The sequence below is a fragment of the Sinohyriopsis cumingii genome, chromosome 16 (assembly GCF_028554795.1).
Source record: "Sinohyriopsis cumingii isolate HCF-2022 chromosome 16, ASM2855479v2, whole genome shotgun sequence".
NCBI lineage: Eukaryota > Metazoa > Mollusca > Bivalvia > Unionida > Unionidae > Sinohyriopsis > Sinohyriopsis cumingii.
Genome location: NC_142976.1, coordinates 41,463,661 through 41,477,556, shown reverse-complemented (window position 1 = coordinate 41,477,556; position 13,896 = coordinate 41,463,661). Strand labels below are relative to the sequence as shown.

General features: G+C 35.6%; 1 protein-coding gene across 1 annotated transcript in view; it reads left to right on the top strand.

The window, feature by feature from the left end:
- The window catches only part of LOC149780292 (GMP reductase 2-like), a 48,726-nt gene that overhangs the window by 2,607 nt on the left and 32,223 nt on the right, over nt 1-13,896 (top strand). Inside the window, exon 2 of the mRNA XM_089937099.1 lies at nt 13,076-13,195. Coding sequence (XP_089793225.1) covers nt 13,076-13,195 — 120 coding nt within the window. The remainder of the gene's footprint in view (nt 1-13,075; nt 13,196-13,896) is intronic.

The window sequence follows — 13,896 nt, the reverse complement described above, 5'->3', positions numbered from 1 at the left end:
TTTTCAGGGTCTGTTCAAGTACATGTGATTTATCAGGGTCTATTCTTGTACATGTGAGTTTTCAGAGTCTATTCTAGTACATGTGATTTATCGGGGTCTATTTTAGTATTGTGATTTATCAGGGTCTATTCCAATACATGTGATTTATCAGGGTCTACTCTAGTACATGTGATTTATCAGGGTCTACTCTAGTACAGGTGGTTTATCAGGGTCTATTCTAGTACATGTGGTTATCAGGGTCTGTTCTAGTACAGGTGATTTATCAGGGTCTACTCTAGTGCATGTGATTTATCAGGGTCTATTCCAGTACAGTTGGTTTATCAGGGTCTATTCTAGTACAGGTGATTTATCAGGGTCTATTCCAATACATGTAATTTATCAGGGTCTGTTCTAGTACAGGTGATTTATCTGGGTTTGTTCTGGTACAGGTGATTTATCAGGGTCTATTCTAGTACGTGTGATTTATCAGGGTCTATTCCAATACATGTGGTTTATCAGGGTGTATTCTAGTACATGTGATTTATTGGGTCTATTCTAGTACATATGATTTATCAGGGTCTATTCCAATACATGTGATTTATCAGGGTCTATTCTAGTACATGTGATTTATTAGGGTCTGTTCTAGTACAGGTGATTTATCAGGGTCTGTTCTAGTACAGGTGATCTATCAGGGTCTGTTCTAGTACAGGCGATTTATCAAGGTCTATTCTAGTACAGGTAATTTATCAAGGTCTATTCTTGTACAGGTGATTCATCAGGGTCTACTCTAGTACAGGTGATTGCATGCTTCACACTGTGCCAAAAAATAAACCAAATGCTTTAATTGTGCATACTATTTTTAAGCTGTACATTTATTCAATAAATCACTCCTCCAGCGTGGGACTTTCTTTTCTTTTTTCTTCAGATAAGGGTTAATTTTCATTTCAGGACTGGATCCTGTATTATTATCAATTTCAGATTTTGTCTTGTTACTCTGTCATTGTGGATGTGTTGGTTTGTATACTTATATATGATTGTTTTCATACACTTGCCTTCACAAAGATCTAACAATTGACGATGTCAGAAGCTGTTCTGATTTGTACTTGTGAATAACAAAATCAGCTATGCAGATGTGCTGTAAATAATTGTTCCCTTTACTGACATGCTGTGGCAAATATTTTTACTTCCACAGAAGCGTGTGTTTCATAGTGGGAAATTATTGCAAAGTAGTCCTCTTCTGCCTGTTATTTGAAATACTAAAATGCCAAAAAATAATCAGTGCCAAACCAGTGGCACACTAAAATGCCAAAAAATAATCAGTGCCAAACCAGTGGCACACTAAAATGCCAAAAAATAATCAGTGCCAAACCAGTGGCACACTAAAATGCCAAAAAATAATCAGTGCCAAACCAGTGGCACACTAAAATGCCAAAAAATAATCAGTGCCAAACCAGTGGCACACTAAAATGCCAAAAAATAATCAGTGCCAAACCAGTGGCACACTAAAATGCCAAAAATAATCAGTGCCAAACCAGTGGCACACTAAAATGCCAAAAAATAATCAGGGCCAAACCAGTGGCACACTAAAATGCCAAAAATTAATCAGTGCCAAACCAGTGGCACACTAAAATGCCAAAAAATAATCAGTGCCAAACCAGTGGCACACTAAAATGCCAAAAAATAATCAGTACCAAACCAGTGGCACACATTATATACCTAAGCCTAAAATATAATAAAAGTTTCTTACAGTAAGAATGATACCATTGCATTAAAGTGGTCAGAAGGACTTTCAGGAAATAGCAGCACATGGTCTTTACCACCATTTCCCAGATTACGGAGAAAAAGGAAGCCAAAATTTCATTTTGTCATGCAGATGACCTCATTCATCAATATAAATAATTTTTTTATTTAGTCAAGCCACTCGGTTAAAATTGATATATGTCCGGCACATGTATATTGTAAACACTATACAGTCAATTTAGGTCTTAACAAAACATTTGTCAGAGTTGACCATAACGTCTTATGAAAGCTCTTACATCAAGATTGCCTTGAAAAATAATATATCCTCACTCCTGTATACATTCTTATCTTAGTGACAGAACCCAACATCTGCACTTCTGCAGCTCTCTGTCTGTTCCTGTTCAGAACAAATATTGCGTGCACCAGGGCACAACACTAGGACCTATATTGTTTCTCTTCCACATTAAGCACATGCTACTGTATACAGTGAACACTGGAACTGACATGTATGCATATGATGCAGTATTACACATCTGGTCAAGACAGCAACACAATCCAAGAACAGCTGCAGCACAATCTCAGTAAATTGTGAAAAGACATTGGAATGTATATAAATACCAGAACATCCATGTCTGTAAATGATGAATACGTATATAATATAGAATGTCATCATTCTTTGTGGATGATAAATTAATTGTGAATCTCATAAAGACCCTGTCTATATTATTCTAGCTTCAAAACTTACATTCCTACACCGACTGAAGAAATATCTACCAATTCATGCCAGAAACTATACAGCTTGTATCTTACCTACTCGGTACAGCCATACCTATAGTGGGCTACTGTTGCACAGCATTGTGTTTGTGCATATTAATAGTCATTTTGTAATCAGAATTCAAAAGCATGCAGTTAGAATTATGATTGTGTTGATCTCGTGACATATTTCAGTCTTTAAACTGGCTGCTTTTGACTAAAGAATTTCACTTCATAGATGTATTTTGGTTTACAAAATCTTTCAAAATTGAACCTGATTAAGTGGTACATTTATCCAAACTAGCAAAGACTAACAACCTTTTTGTACTAAATATCAAAATCAAAACTAAGTTTAATACTACTGAAAGCTAGGACTAATGCAGTTTATTTAATTAACTTTTTGTGCTGGATTTACTGACTCGCATTAGCTATCACCTGAAGTAAAGCAAGCGGTTAGTTTTACCATGTTTCAACTACCAAAACTTGTTCTGTCTCTCAGCAAATATTTTGTCAGTTTCTCCTTTGTTACATGTATGCAGTAATAAGTGATAACAATTATATAGTGATGTGCATGTAGGTGCATTATGTACGTTTTAAGGGAATATTTGTGATACATCAACCTTCAGAATTATTTTTTTTAAAATTCGATTTCTTTAGAAATATTGTGTACATATATAAAATCTTGTATGCCTCAGGGGGCCCCATGGATGATCAGTTCATATTTAACTAAATGTATTGCACCCTCTTAAAATAAGGTATTATTATTATTATTATTATTGTTATTGTTGTTGTTATTTTAAATTGTGTGTTTAATTTTTGTCCATGGTTGTTTGATTGTAATCATCATTTATAAACAAGATATTTCATGGCTAATTTTTGTCCATGAGTGTAGATTCTATTTCAGGATAATGTGCATAGATAAAATAGACTGTGTTCTTCATTATGACCCGAGTACAGTTTGGAGTAATTTTTTGATTGGATGGTTGAAGTATTTGGACATATGTCAGTTGTTGTAGGGTTTAACACCAATTTTTAGCACAAGATAGGCTATACATGGCAGCCAATATAATTGGTGGAGGAAGGACCCTGGAAAACCCTGGGAAGAACCACCGACCCATGAAAAGCTACTGGCAGGCAACATATGTCTGGTGGGAATGAATGTGACATGTCAGGTCGAGAGGTTTTGCAATGTAGTCATGAGGTTGTATAGGGAGGAAGTACAGTTATTACTATTTAATTTTGTTATTTTATTTTCAATATGCAGAAGTATTTCATGTTGTGTTTAGATTCATTTTGAGAGGAATCATTTATTTAAATTATTTATTCAAATTACCAAGTGCTCATATGACTATTTTGGACTGTACACTATTTTTGATAATGTTTCAAAGACATTTTGGACAATGTCAATATGACAGATCAAGACTTGGCACTTCAACACATTCGGTGCTATCTGTACATCAGCACCTTCAAGACCTGGAATTCGTTTGAACACTGTATTCTTTTTGACTTGTGAAAGAACTTTTATTTGGATTTTAATTCATAATACTTTAAGTTCCTCTTAAATTTCATTTTGTAATGTAGAGAATTAAATTATTTGTTAAGTTTTACAAAACTTATTGGTTTTGCTTCTTCCTGTTACTTAGTTTAAGACCATAGAGTCGTAACATAAGACATTCCGTAACATTATGAAATTGAGTATTATTTTCTGAGGTGAAACTTGATATCATTTGATTTTTTATAATCATTTTTTTTGTCTAGTGTGGAGCTGTTCACTCTAAATATGCCAACAATCAAAGGGAATCGTACGCCAACGCTGTGGTACGTAGGGTGTGGAGTATTGGGTCAACAGAGTTGTATCTTGTTTTCATTTCAAACCTCAATTCTGTGTATGCTTGGTGCATTTTCCATTGTTTGGTATTAATATGTTTTTTGTTCTTGACATTTGTGTGTGTTTTGACATATTTGTCATAAAATTTGAAGAAGGAAAAGTTTTGATTGCTGGTATGTATCATTTTATTTTACCATTCATCTGCCATTTTTAACCCTAAAACAGGGCTTCACATGTTGGAATGATGCCCAAATTGTTCTAAATCTATTAATTCACCTTTATCTTAATGATACTTTTCTGTTAATGAAGTTGTTAGATGCCTGCATGTCGTGAAAGGTGACTAATGGAAGCAGGAGTAACAGTGGCCCGGTGGTTAGCTTTACAGACTTGTGACGAATTGGTGTAGGTTCAAGTCTTACACGTCTTACCTTTAGATTAGCCCAGGTCAGCAACCATGGCGTGTCCTTTAGCAAGGCACATTATTTCAATTGCCTCCACACTAAATATCCTATTTTTGTTGCTGTGGCATTAAACACCAAGTCAAACATGTTTTAAGAGTTTAAATCAGCTGCGTTTCTCTAGCTTGTTCGGTTTCATTATTACCAGTAATTTAACTAATGCTAACAGTTTGTCTATTCATTTTGTTAAGTTCATGGGTTTTCCACAAAAAATAGGACAGGTTTTATATTTTTGGACTTTTACATTTATTAGTTTACTGAATATTGGCAGGTGCTGGTGACACAGTTGCCAAGGTAAATCCATGGACTCCGGCACCTAATTACACCAGTGTGTTAAGATCAAGAAAATCCATCATACATTTGCCCAGCAGCCCTGCCTCGACAAAGAAAATATTGCAGCAAATAATAGGATTAAACCTTGATAAAGAGTGCAGTATGCGGGATATACATTTTATATTGATTCCAAGCAAATATAGGAAAACTCAAAACATTTATTACTCAGCTTGGCATCGTTTGAACACCTCACAAATCCTTGGTATCACTTGAACATTTTACACCTCTTGAATAATTGGCATCAGTTGAATAATTGGCATCTCTCAAATACTTGGCAACACTTGAATATTTGGCATCACTTGAATACCTGGCCTGACTCGAATGCTTGACATTATTTTTAAAATATTTGGCATCACTTGAATACCTCACTTACTTGAATACTTGGCCCGACTCAAATACTTGGCATCACTTGAATACTCAGCCTGACATCAATGCTTGACATTATCAAAATATTTGGCATCACTTGAATAACTCACTTACTTGAATACTTGGCATCACTTGAATACTCAGCCTGACATAAATACTTGATATTTTCTAAATATTTGGCATCACTTGAATACCTCATGTGATTACTTGCAATCACTCAGTTACTTGGCATCACTTGAATACTTGACATTATTAAAATACATGGCATCACTTGAATACTTGACACTATTAAAATACTTGGCATCACTTGGCCTGATTTGGATACTTGAGATTTATGAAAATACTTGGCATCACTTGAATAACTCACTTACTTGAATACTTGGCCCGACTCAAATACTTGGCATCACTTGAATACTCAGCCTGACATCAATACTTGACATTATCAAAATATTTGGCATCACTTGAATAACTCACTTACTTGAATACTTGGCCTGACTCAAATACTTGGCATCACTTGAATAACTCACTTACTTGAATACTTGGCATCACTTGAATACTCAGCCTGACATAAATACTTGATATTTTCTAAATATTTGGCATCACTTGAATACCTCATGTGATTACTTGCAATCACTCAATTACTTGGCATCACTTGAATACTTGACATTATTAAAATACATGGCATCACTTGAATACTTGACATTATTAAAATACATGGCATCACTTGAATACTTGACACTTTTAAAATACTTGGCATCACTTGGCCTGATTTGGATACTTGAGATTTATGAAAATACTTGACATCACTTGAATACCTCACTTGATTACCTGAAATCAATCAAATACTTGGCATCACTAGAATAATTGGTATTACTCTGATTACCGCGGAATAATCAAGCAAACAAATTGGGTCTGGGGCAGTTTGAGATTGTAAAGTTTTGCACTTTTGAATTGTTTCAGTCCTAACAGTTGGAAGTCTTGATTATAAAATAATAAATAATTACATTTAACTAGGTGAACAAATTAAATTATGTTCAAGGTCGTGACAATCAACACAAGTCTCTGTAGTGTGAATTATGATTAGTTTTACCACATTGATTTTCTTTGACAATAACTTCTCACTATGACCTTTTGATAATTGATGAAGTAATGCCTACCAGAACACAGCATATATGAGGTACCTTTAGTTTAAGGCCCATTTGTTTGACATCTTGAAAGCAGAAAAAATAGAATACATCAACATTTTCCTTAGCCAAAAGTACCTGACTTAGGAAATGTCCTTAATTAGCCTAGTGTCTATTTGTACATTGGGCTACTGTGTGTGTGATTTGGATTTTTAACGTAGCTTTAACAATGTTTCAGTCATATCACTATGATGTCTGCATTGTGACAGTTTATAGTGATGTATAGCACTGGGGCATCTTGCCGCAGACATGTAGCATGATATCCCACTAAGTCACATTATCCTGACATCAGGCCGACCAGTCCTAACACTATCCTCTTAATGCTGAGCACCAAGCGAGGCAGCTGTTAGTACCGTTTTTGTAAATCTTTGGTATGACTCAGCCGGGGATCAAATGCAAGAACTTCAAATCACTAGGCCACCGAAGTGGTCATTGGGCTGCTTTCTCTGCCAAAGTGCCTGATATAAGGTATGCAAAGAGTACCTGATGTTGGGTATGCCCAGATAATACGTCAGATTGGTCTACTTTCATCCATTCCAATCTCATTAATGCATCCTGCAAAGTGGTTTTCATTCGCAATTTTCATGTGGAAAAAATGTGTAAATTGTGAATGATTATGCAAGCATGAAAACAATCTCATCAAGTTCTCCATCTCAACAGATCTGACAGTCGATGGATGAGGTCGTGTACTGTTGACCATTCTTATCAATTTGAGTTCTCAAACATTAGTGAGATTTGATGTGTGCTGATATGAGGCCATGTACTGTTCACTTTTCAATTCACCAATCAGATTACAGCTTTAATGTTAATGACAGTGAGAATGGTGTGATTTGAATCTTATAGCTTCTAATGAAAACTGTCCCTGATAAGAAGTTACTAAGTTTAAGTGGACCTGGCATTCCAAAATCACCAGAACATGAACCTTTATCGATGTCTGTCAGGTCTGCATATTAGTGGAAGTAGACCTTGATCAGATGGGGTCAACAAGTGTTTTTGTACGATTGTTTGGTTTAGCCCACATTAGTGGAAAAGTCAAACATGTGATAATTAATGTTACGACAGATGCAGTATGCACAGTGGTATTGTTATCATGTTTTGTTGAAGTTTTTACATACCTACCTACCAGTTACCAGTTTATCTCAGCACAGGACCTTGAGTTGTGAACCATATACAGTTTCCAAACTACTTTATGGAATCCTTGCACTTGGAGTAAGGAAGGACCCTACAAATGTTTGCAGCCAAAATTTGAGGCCAGTGAAAGAAAAATGGTTTCTACACAATAACTCTGGTTGTCCTCTATCTACACTTGCCAAACATTGTGGATAGCTTGCACTTGGCAAAGAAGAACCTTTCTACTTAAGGGTCAAAGGTCAAGGTGATTGAAAGAAGAAAAATGGTTTCTGAACAATAACTTGTTCTCTGCCATCTGTCTTTACCAGACATTGTAAATACCTTGCATTGTTAGGGGTAAGGAAGAAGCCATTCATTTTCGGAATTCAGAGCTTGAAGTCAGTATCCAACTGCCTGAAAGAAGAAAACTATTTCTGGGTAATACCTTTTGTTCTACATCAAAGACCTAGACTTAACTCTGTAAATGGCTTTCACTTAGAGAGAATTACGAGTCTCTTGAGTTGTGGGTAAGACTAAAAGGTCAAGGTCACCAGGTAAAGACATAAACAATTTTTGTTTGATAATGTATATTTTCTAGACCACATATCTTGATCAGAATTTGTGGAGGACTTCTATTTAAGGTATGGAATAGACCTAATGATTTATTTGGCCAGACGTAAAGATTGCTGTAGTTTAAAAAAATATCGGCTTGCAGAATAATTTGTTTTGTAGAATATGCGTTTGTTCCTTGACCAGATTTTGAGGATGGCTTACATTTAGTGTAATAAAGGAATGTGTAGATTCTGGAATCTAAGGGTCAGAGGTAGGGTGAAATGATACGTTGATATATAGGTGCATCAATACTTGTACACATATTGATACAAGAGGTAGAAAATCAATACAAAGTGGTACATACCATATGCAGGTTATTTTAATCTTCTGCAGTCATGAATAATTATTAGTCATTTGCCTTGTTATTTGCTAAATTAAGAACTCATCGGGGTCAGCCGTTGCATGTGCTCATTTTTGTCAAATGAAAAGACGTCAAAACACTCACTACAAATTCACACAGTGATTCATGATCGACCCCCCTCCCTTGTGCCAATTCCATGCAAATTATCTTTCCCAAACAGCATGTTAAGCATTAAAAAGAAACCATTCCAGATGTGTTCCATGTGTATAATGAAGTAATTTATTCATTTCATAACTACCATTAAATGAAGTTTCTTTGTTGATTTGTATTTTGTGTACTTTAGTCGATTTTGAAACGTACATTACAAGTGTGTCATGCAGTGAAAATGTATTACATTGAATTCTGATAGGTAATTATTGCTCATTCCAATCCATGGCAAAACAATCACCAATCAGAACTTAACTTGTTGATAAATTCTTGCATGCCGCACAATAATTGTTGGCAAAGCAAAAGAGAAATTCCATGCAAAAGTGGTTAATAATTGATCTGTAAAGTAATTAAAAGTACACTGTCAGGGTGTGCAAATTGTGCACTTAGAGAGAAATAATGAGTGAAAATTAGTTGAAAGTTGTTCATGTAAAAGTCTGTTTAGTATACTGTTCACCTTTTTGAAGTGCTTTGTTGCAGCATAAGTCATGCTGGTACAGGTATTGTAACAAGTTGTGACACCTGTTTATCAGGTAGCAACAATTTACACATCTGGGTTCTTCAGCTTGACAAGAATAGTTGTTAAACTACATTTTATCGTGCCATGGAACAAGCATTATGTCATAGTTTGAACCTTGCATCAAGGAAGTTTTACAAGAGCATGTTTGAAATATGGGCTACTTAGAAAACTCCAAATGGCTGATTTCCAGCTGGGTTCATCTTCAGATGATTTTGTTGGCAAATTTTTTTTGATAGAGATTATGACAATTTTGAAGTATGTCAGGTTTTTGGAGCTGGGAAAGTGTTAATACATTAACCCCTGGAGGTTTTTTTGTCATTTTTGACTGAAAATTGAGTAGGAAACACATTTTGAAAGCTATTTCTGAATAGATCCGAAAACACCAAATCCCCAGTTTTTCATTGGCTATTTGACTTGCGCATGAGCAGAAGGGTAAAAGTAATTTTTTTTTTTTTTTTTTTTTGCTAAATGGAGCCATTATTTTTTGTATCAAGACCACTCTTTATTCCAAATGCCCATCTTATCCTACTTTTGGCAAAGGCTCATCTGTCTGTTTGCAGTTCATACCGGTTTGCCTTAGATCTGAGACCAAAAAGTCTAAAATCCAGACACAAAATGGGATTCCGACCACAGGCAAATTTTCAGTATAAAAAAGTCAGGTCCAAAAAATGAGGTTTTTTATCTGTATTTTATAGTGCAACTAGATATTCCAGATTATTTGGTATCATTTTAGAGCTACATCTGTCTACCTTTCTATAATACCACCCACTTTAGTGTATCTTGCATGACCATGACGCTACAGAGCTCGGCAGTAGGCTACTACCTCCTGCCCCGTTAAGTCGTCACTAGGGGTTGATGTGTTAATGGAGATATCAGTAAGTGAATTTGAGCCTGAAAAATGGTGTCAGATACATATCCAATGCACAAAAATAGATGGCATGCTGGTCCATTTCCCTTTCAGTGGTACATATATTTTGAAATTAAATGTAGAAAAGGCAAAATACTGAGCCTAATTAAATCACAGGCAATTTAAAAGTAGAATGAAACTTTCATTTCTCAAACAATTTAACCTTGCTGGAGTGTGTGCAACAAAAATATATATCCCTGTCAGTATTAAGAAGTAAAGATACTTATGAGATCAAAATACCTCTATTGGAACAAGCATTGATGGACTTGAAACCCTAATACTGCCTTTATGGAACAGATAAGAAATCTGGCATTGTAGTCAGAAAAGCAGATTCAAGAAAGTGAAACCTAGGCAGAGCTGATGTTAGTGATAAATATCTTATTTTGGAGCAGAAGTATTAAAAATATAATACCTATGAATTCTAAAAATAATTGTACAGAACAACCATAAAGAACAGCTTCCCAACTTATTGAAGCTGACTAAACGGTGTATAATCTCACATCAGACAGAATCTCAGAAACAGAATCTACAGATTAATGCTTAAACAACTAGCGGTGACATCTGTTAAAGATTTGGATTTCAGTGGCTCTGAACAGTGAAGCGGGAAGGAAGAGAGAGCAGATATTATAGTGTTTGGTAAGTGTTGAACTTTGGCTGTTTCCTCCTCCCACTCCTTTTTATATACTTGCCTCTGTTTTTTTTGGTAACAAGAGGGGAGTTCCCCTCTTTAGATAAAATCCTGGCAGCATATCTGCTTAAATCATACATGGGGAACAAATTTGGAATGTCTCTTTTTATGCAGAGGTATTTAAAGTTTTTTAAAGAATGAGAAAGGCTCTTGCCACTAGTATTCCTTCTTTGCTAACAGATGCAAGCACTGGAAGAACAGTGTGGTAGATTTTGTTGGTATTCATCCCCATTCCCATGCCTGGGCTTGGTTCTAGATGAGTTTTTCTTTGCATGAGGCTATTGCATTATTTCCTGTTTTGAAGACATCTTAATATCTTCCAAGTCTAAGTGAGACATGAAAGTGGCAATAAGATGTTTCTAAAGCATTCATGCTGTGCAAAATAAAGGGCATTTTGAGTAAAGTGTGTCCTGCATCTGACGAGCATGCCCTAAATGATGGTGTTGTTGTTGTAGGGTTTAATGCCATTTTTCAGCACAATATAGGCTGTACATGGCAGACAACATAACTGGTGGAGGAAGAACCCTGAAAACCCCCGGAAAGAACCACCGACCCACGAGAAGCTACTGGCAGGCTTTCTGACGTACCCACATTATCCAAGTCTGAGACTCCAACCCACACAGGCAGGGGTGAGATGGCAGTGATCCATAATAGTGAGCACTGTAGACCACTCAGCCACTCGGGGCAACAACTTAAATGGTCTAAAACATTGAATAAAATTGACTGACAACTGAGTCTGTTTTTGAAAGTAATTTTGTTGTTATCAATGGGAATGCCAGCAACCAGTATGTCAACACCCACAAAAGGGCACCACCTACCACTGACAAACCTTCTAAAGATGGAAAGACCATCAAGTTCATCTGTGTATCAATAATGCATCATGGACTGTATCGATAAGTAAGAAAATAATGGTTTTTGTACCTTAAATTTTGTGTGTATAATGTGATATTCAGGGTTCTCCGAAGTTTTTTATTTGCTTATCTTCTATAAACCCCATGATAGGTTCTATTGGTACTTGGGGTGAATCATTATAAAGCAAAGGTAATTCATTTAGCACCATTCTTAGTTGTTCCTTTGACCATAGGTTGAAGTACACACTTGTAGAAGATTTGCACTTCAAGTTTGGTTTTAAAAATATCATTTGCTTATATCCGTATTTTCTGAATCTCATGATAGTCAAGGTCACAAGGTTTATGGCAGTGTTTTGTGCGTTGGTTCAGTATGCCATCTCAGTCCTTGTTGTTTTAAATAAAAAGAGAAACATGGTTTTTATTGCTAAATAACCCTGAAAAGTTGTGATTTATTTCAAATAACAGTCTTTTGTATTCATGACACTATATATGATTGATTAATTGACATTGGATTTTTGTATTTAATAAAATGCTGTTAGCCAGTTTTAAAGAGCAGACAACTGGAGAATACAAAATGGTTTGTTAATTGCATAGCTTAGGGTTTTTGTACTATGGATAAGAGTGCTAGCGTATATTATAGACTAAATCACATATGCAGGTATATTTTAAATTAACTTAGCTTGATTGAATTTTGCAATTATGGTATGTCAGCTAACTCAGCAGATTTACAATGCAACATTTTCTTGACAAACTTCTTCAAAACCATATAGTCTAATATCTGGTGAAAATTTTATAGCAAATGCAGCTTCTTTGAAAAACTAAAGTTTTATGATTATAGTACGTAGTATACAGGGTCTATTCTTAAATGTACAATTGTGAGATTGGTGCTGATTTCTGACAAGAACAATCAGTAGAATGTGTGAAAATCGTGCATTACATTTTCAAGCATTATTTCGTCATTAAGTTCAATCTGCATTCAGAATATTGGTCCTTTTTTCGGTGGTGGGTCTCTCGTAATTTTCATTTCTTGAACAGACCATGTGAAAGGCACAAACTTGATATAGATTAAGAGTAGATATTACAGTGCTTTTCATACCAAATGAATAAATAAGATCGATGATGTCTTAATCTGTCTCATTTGCAGAGAGAGATGAATAAATGAATTATCGTACAGTATTTGTTGCACCATCATCTATGATGTTATCAGCTTTTTTCACAACATTTTCTTTATTTAACAGGTGGACCTGACCAGAGCCTTCACATTCCGGAATTCTGGGCAGAATTACTATGGCATCCCTATTATGGCTGCCAACATGGATACTGTGGGCACATTCGAGATGGCCAAAGTTCTTGGCAAGGTAAATAAAGACTTGATTTATGCCAAAACTGGACTAAATACCTTTTGAGTTGAGATAATATTCTGTTTAGTCTACAAAACATTGTCCCTCGATATACACATTTATCATTAGGCCAAACAGAAAATATTAGTGTTTCTGGTCTGCCAACTGGAAGCATTTTTTTTTGTTTGGCTTTATCAGACTGATAATTGAGTTTGACCTTGAGTAGAAATCATTTTCTCACAGCTCCAGTCTTCTCTGTAACCTTGGTTGATGGGGGGTGGGTATTAAATGGTTAAAATCATAAGGTAGCAAATTAGTGTAACTTCTATGATAAAAGACAAGTATCATTTCTTGGCCAGATTTAACTGTTATCTGATGTTTGCTGTTTTTTGTATCAGTTTTACATGCTGTTTAAAAGACAACTGATTTTAAAATGAATGACCAATTGTCTGACTCCCTTTCCTTGGCCTCACTATGATGTGGATGCCCATTTAGAGACTGAGCTTGGGCTTTGTAAGTAACACATGCCATTTGTGTGGCAAGATCAAATAACCACCCTCTGTTACTTGCCACTGTACCACACTGGCAGCTCAATCAAAGAGTTGTCACATGGGAAAACGTGAGATTCAGGTCAGTTATTTACTGGAAGAGGGAGACCTCTGCTTGGCACTGTAAAAGTATGTGTATTTGCAGCTCCGTCTAAAGGATTGTCAACTTGA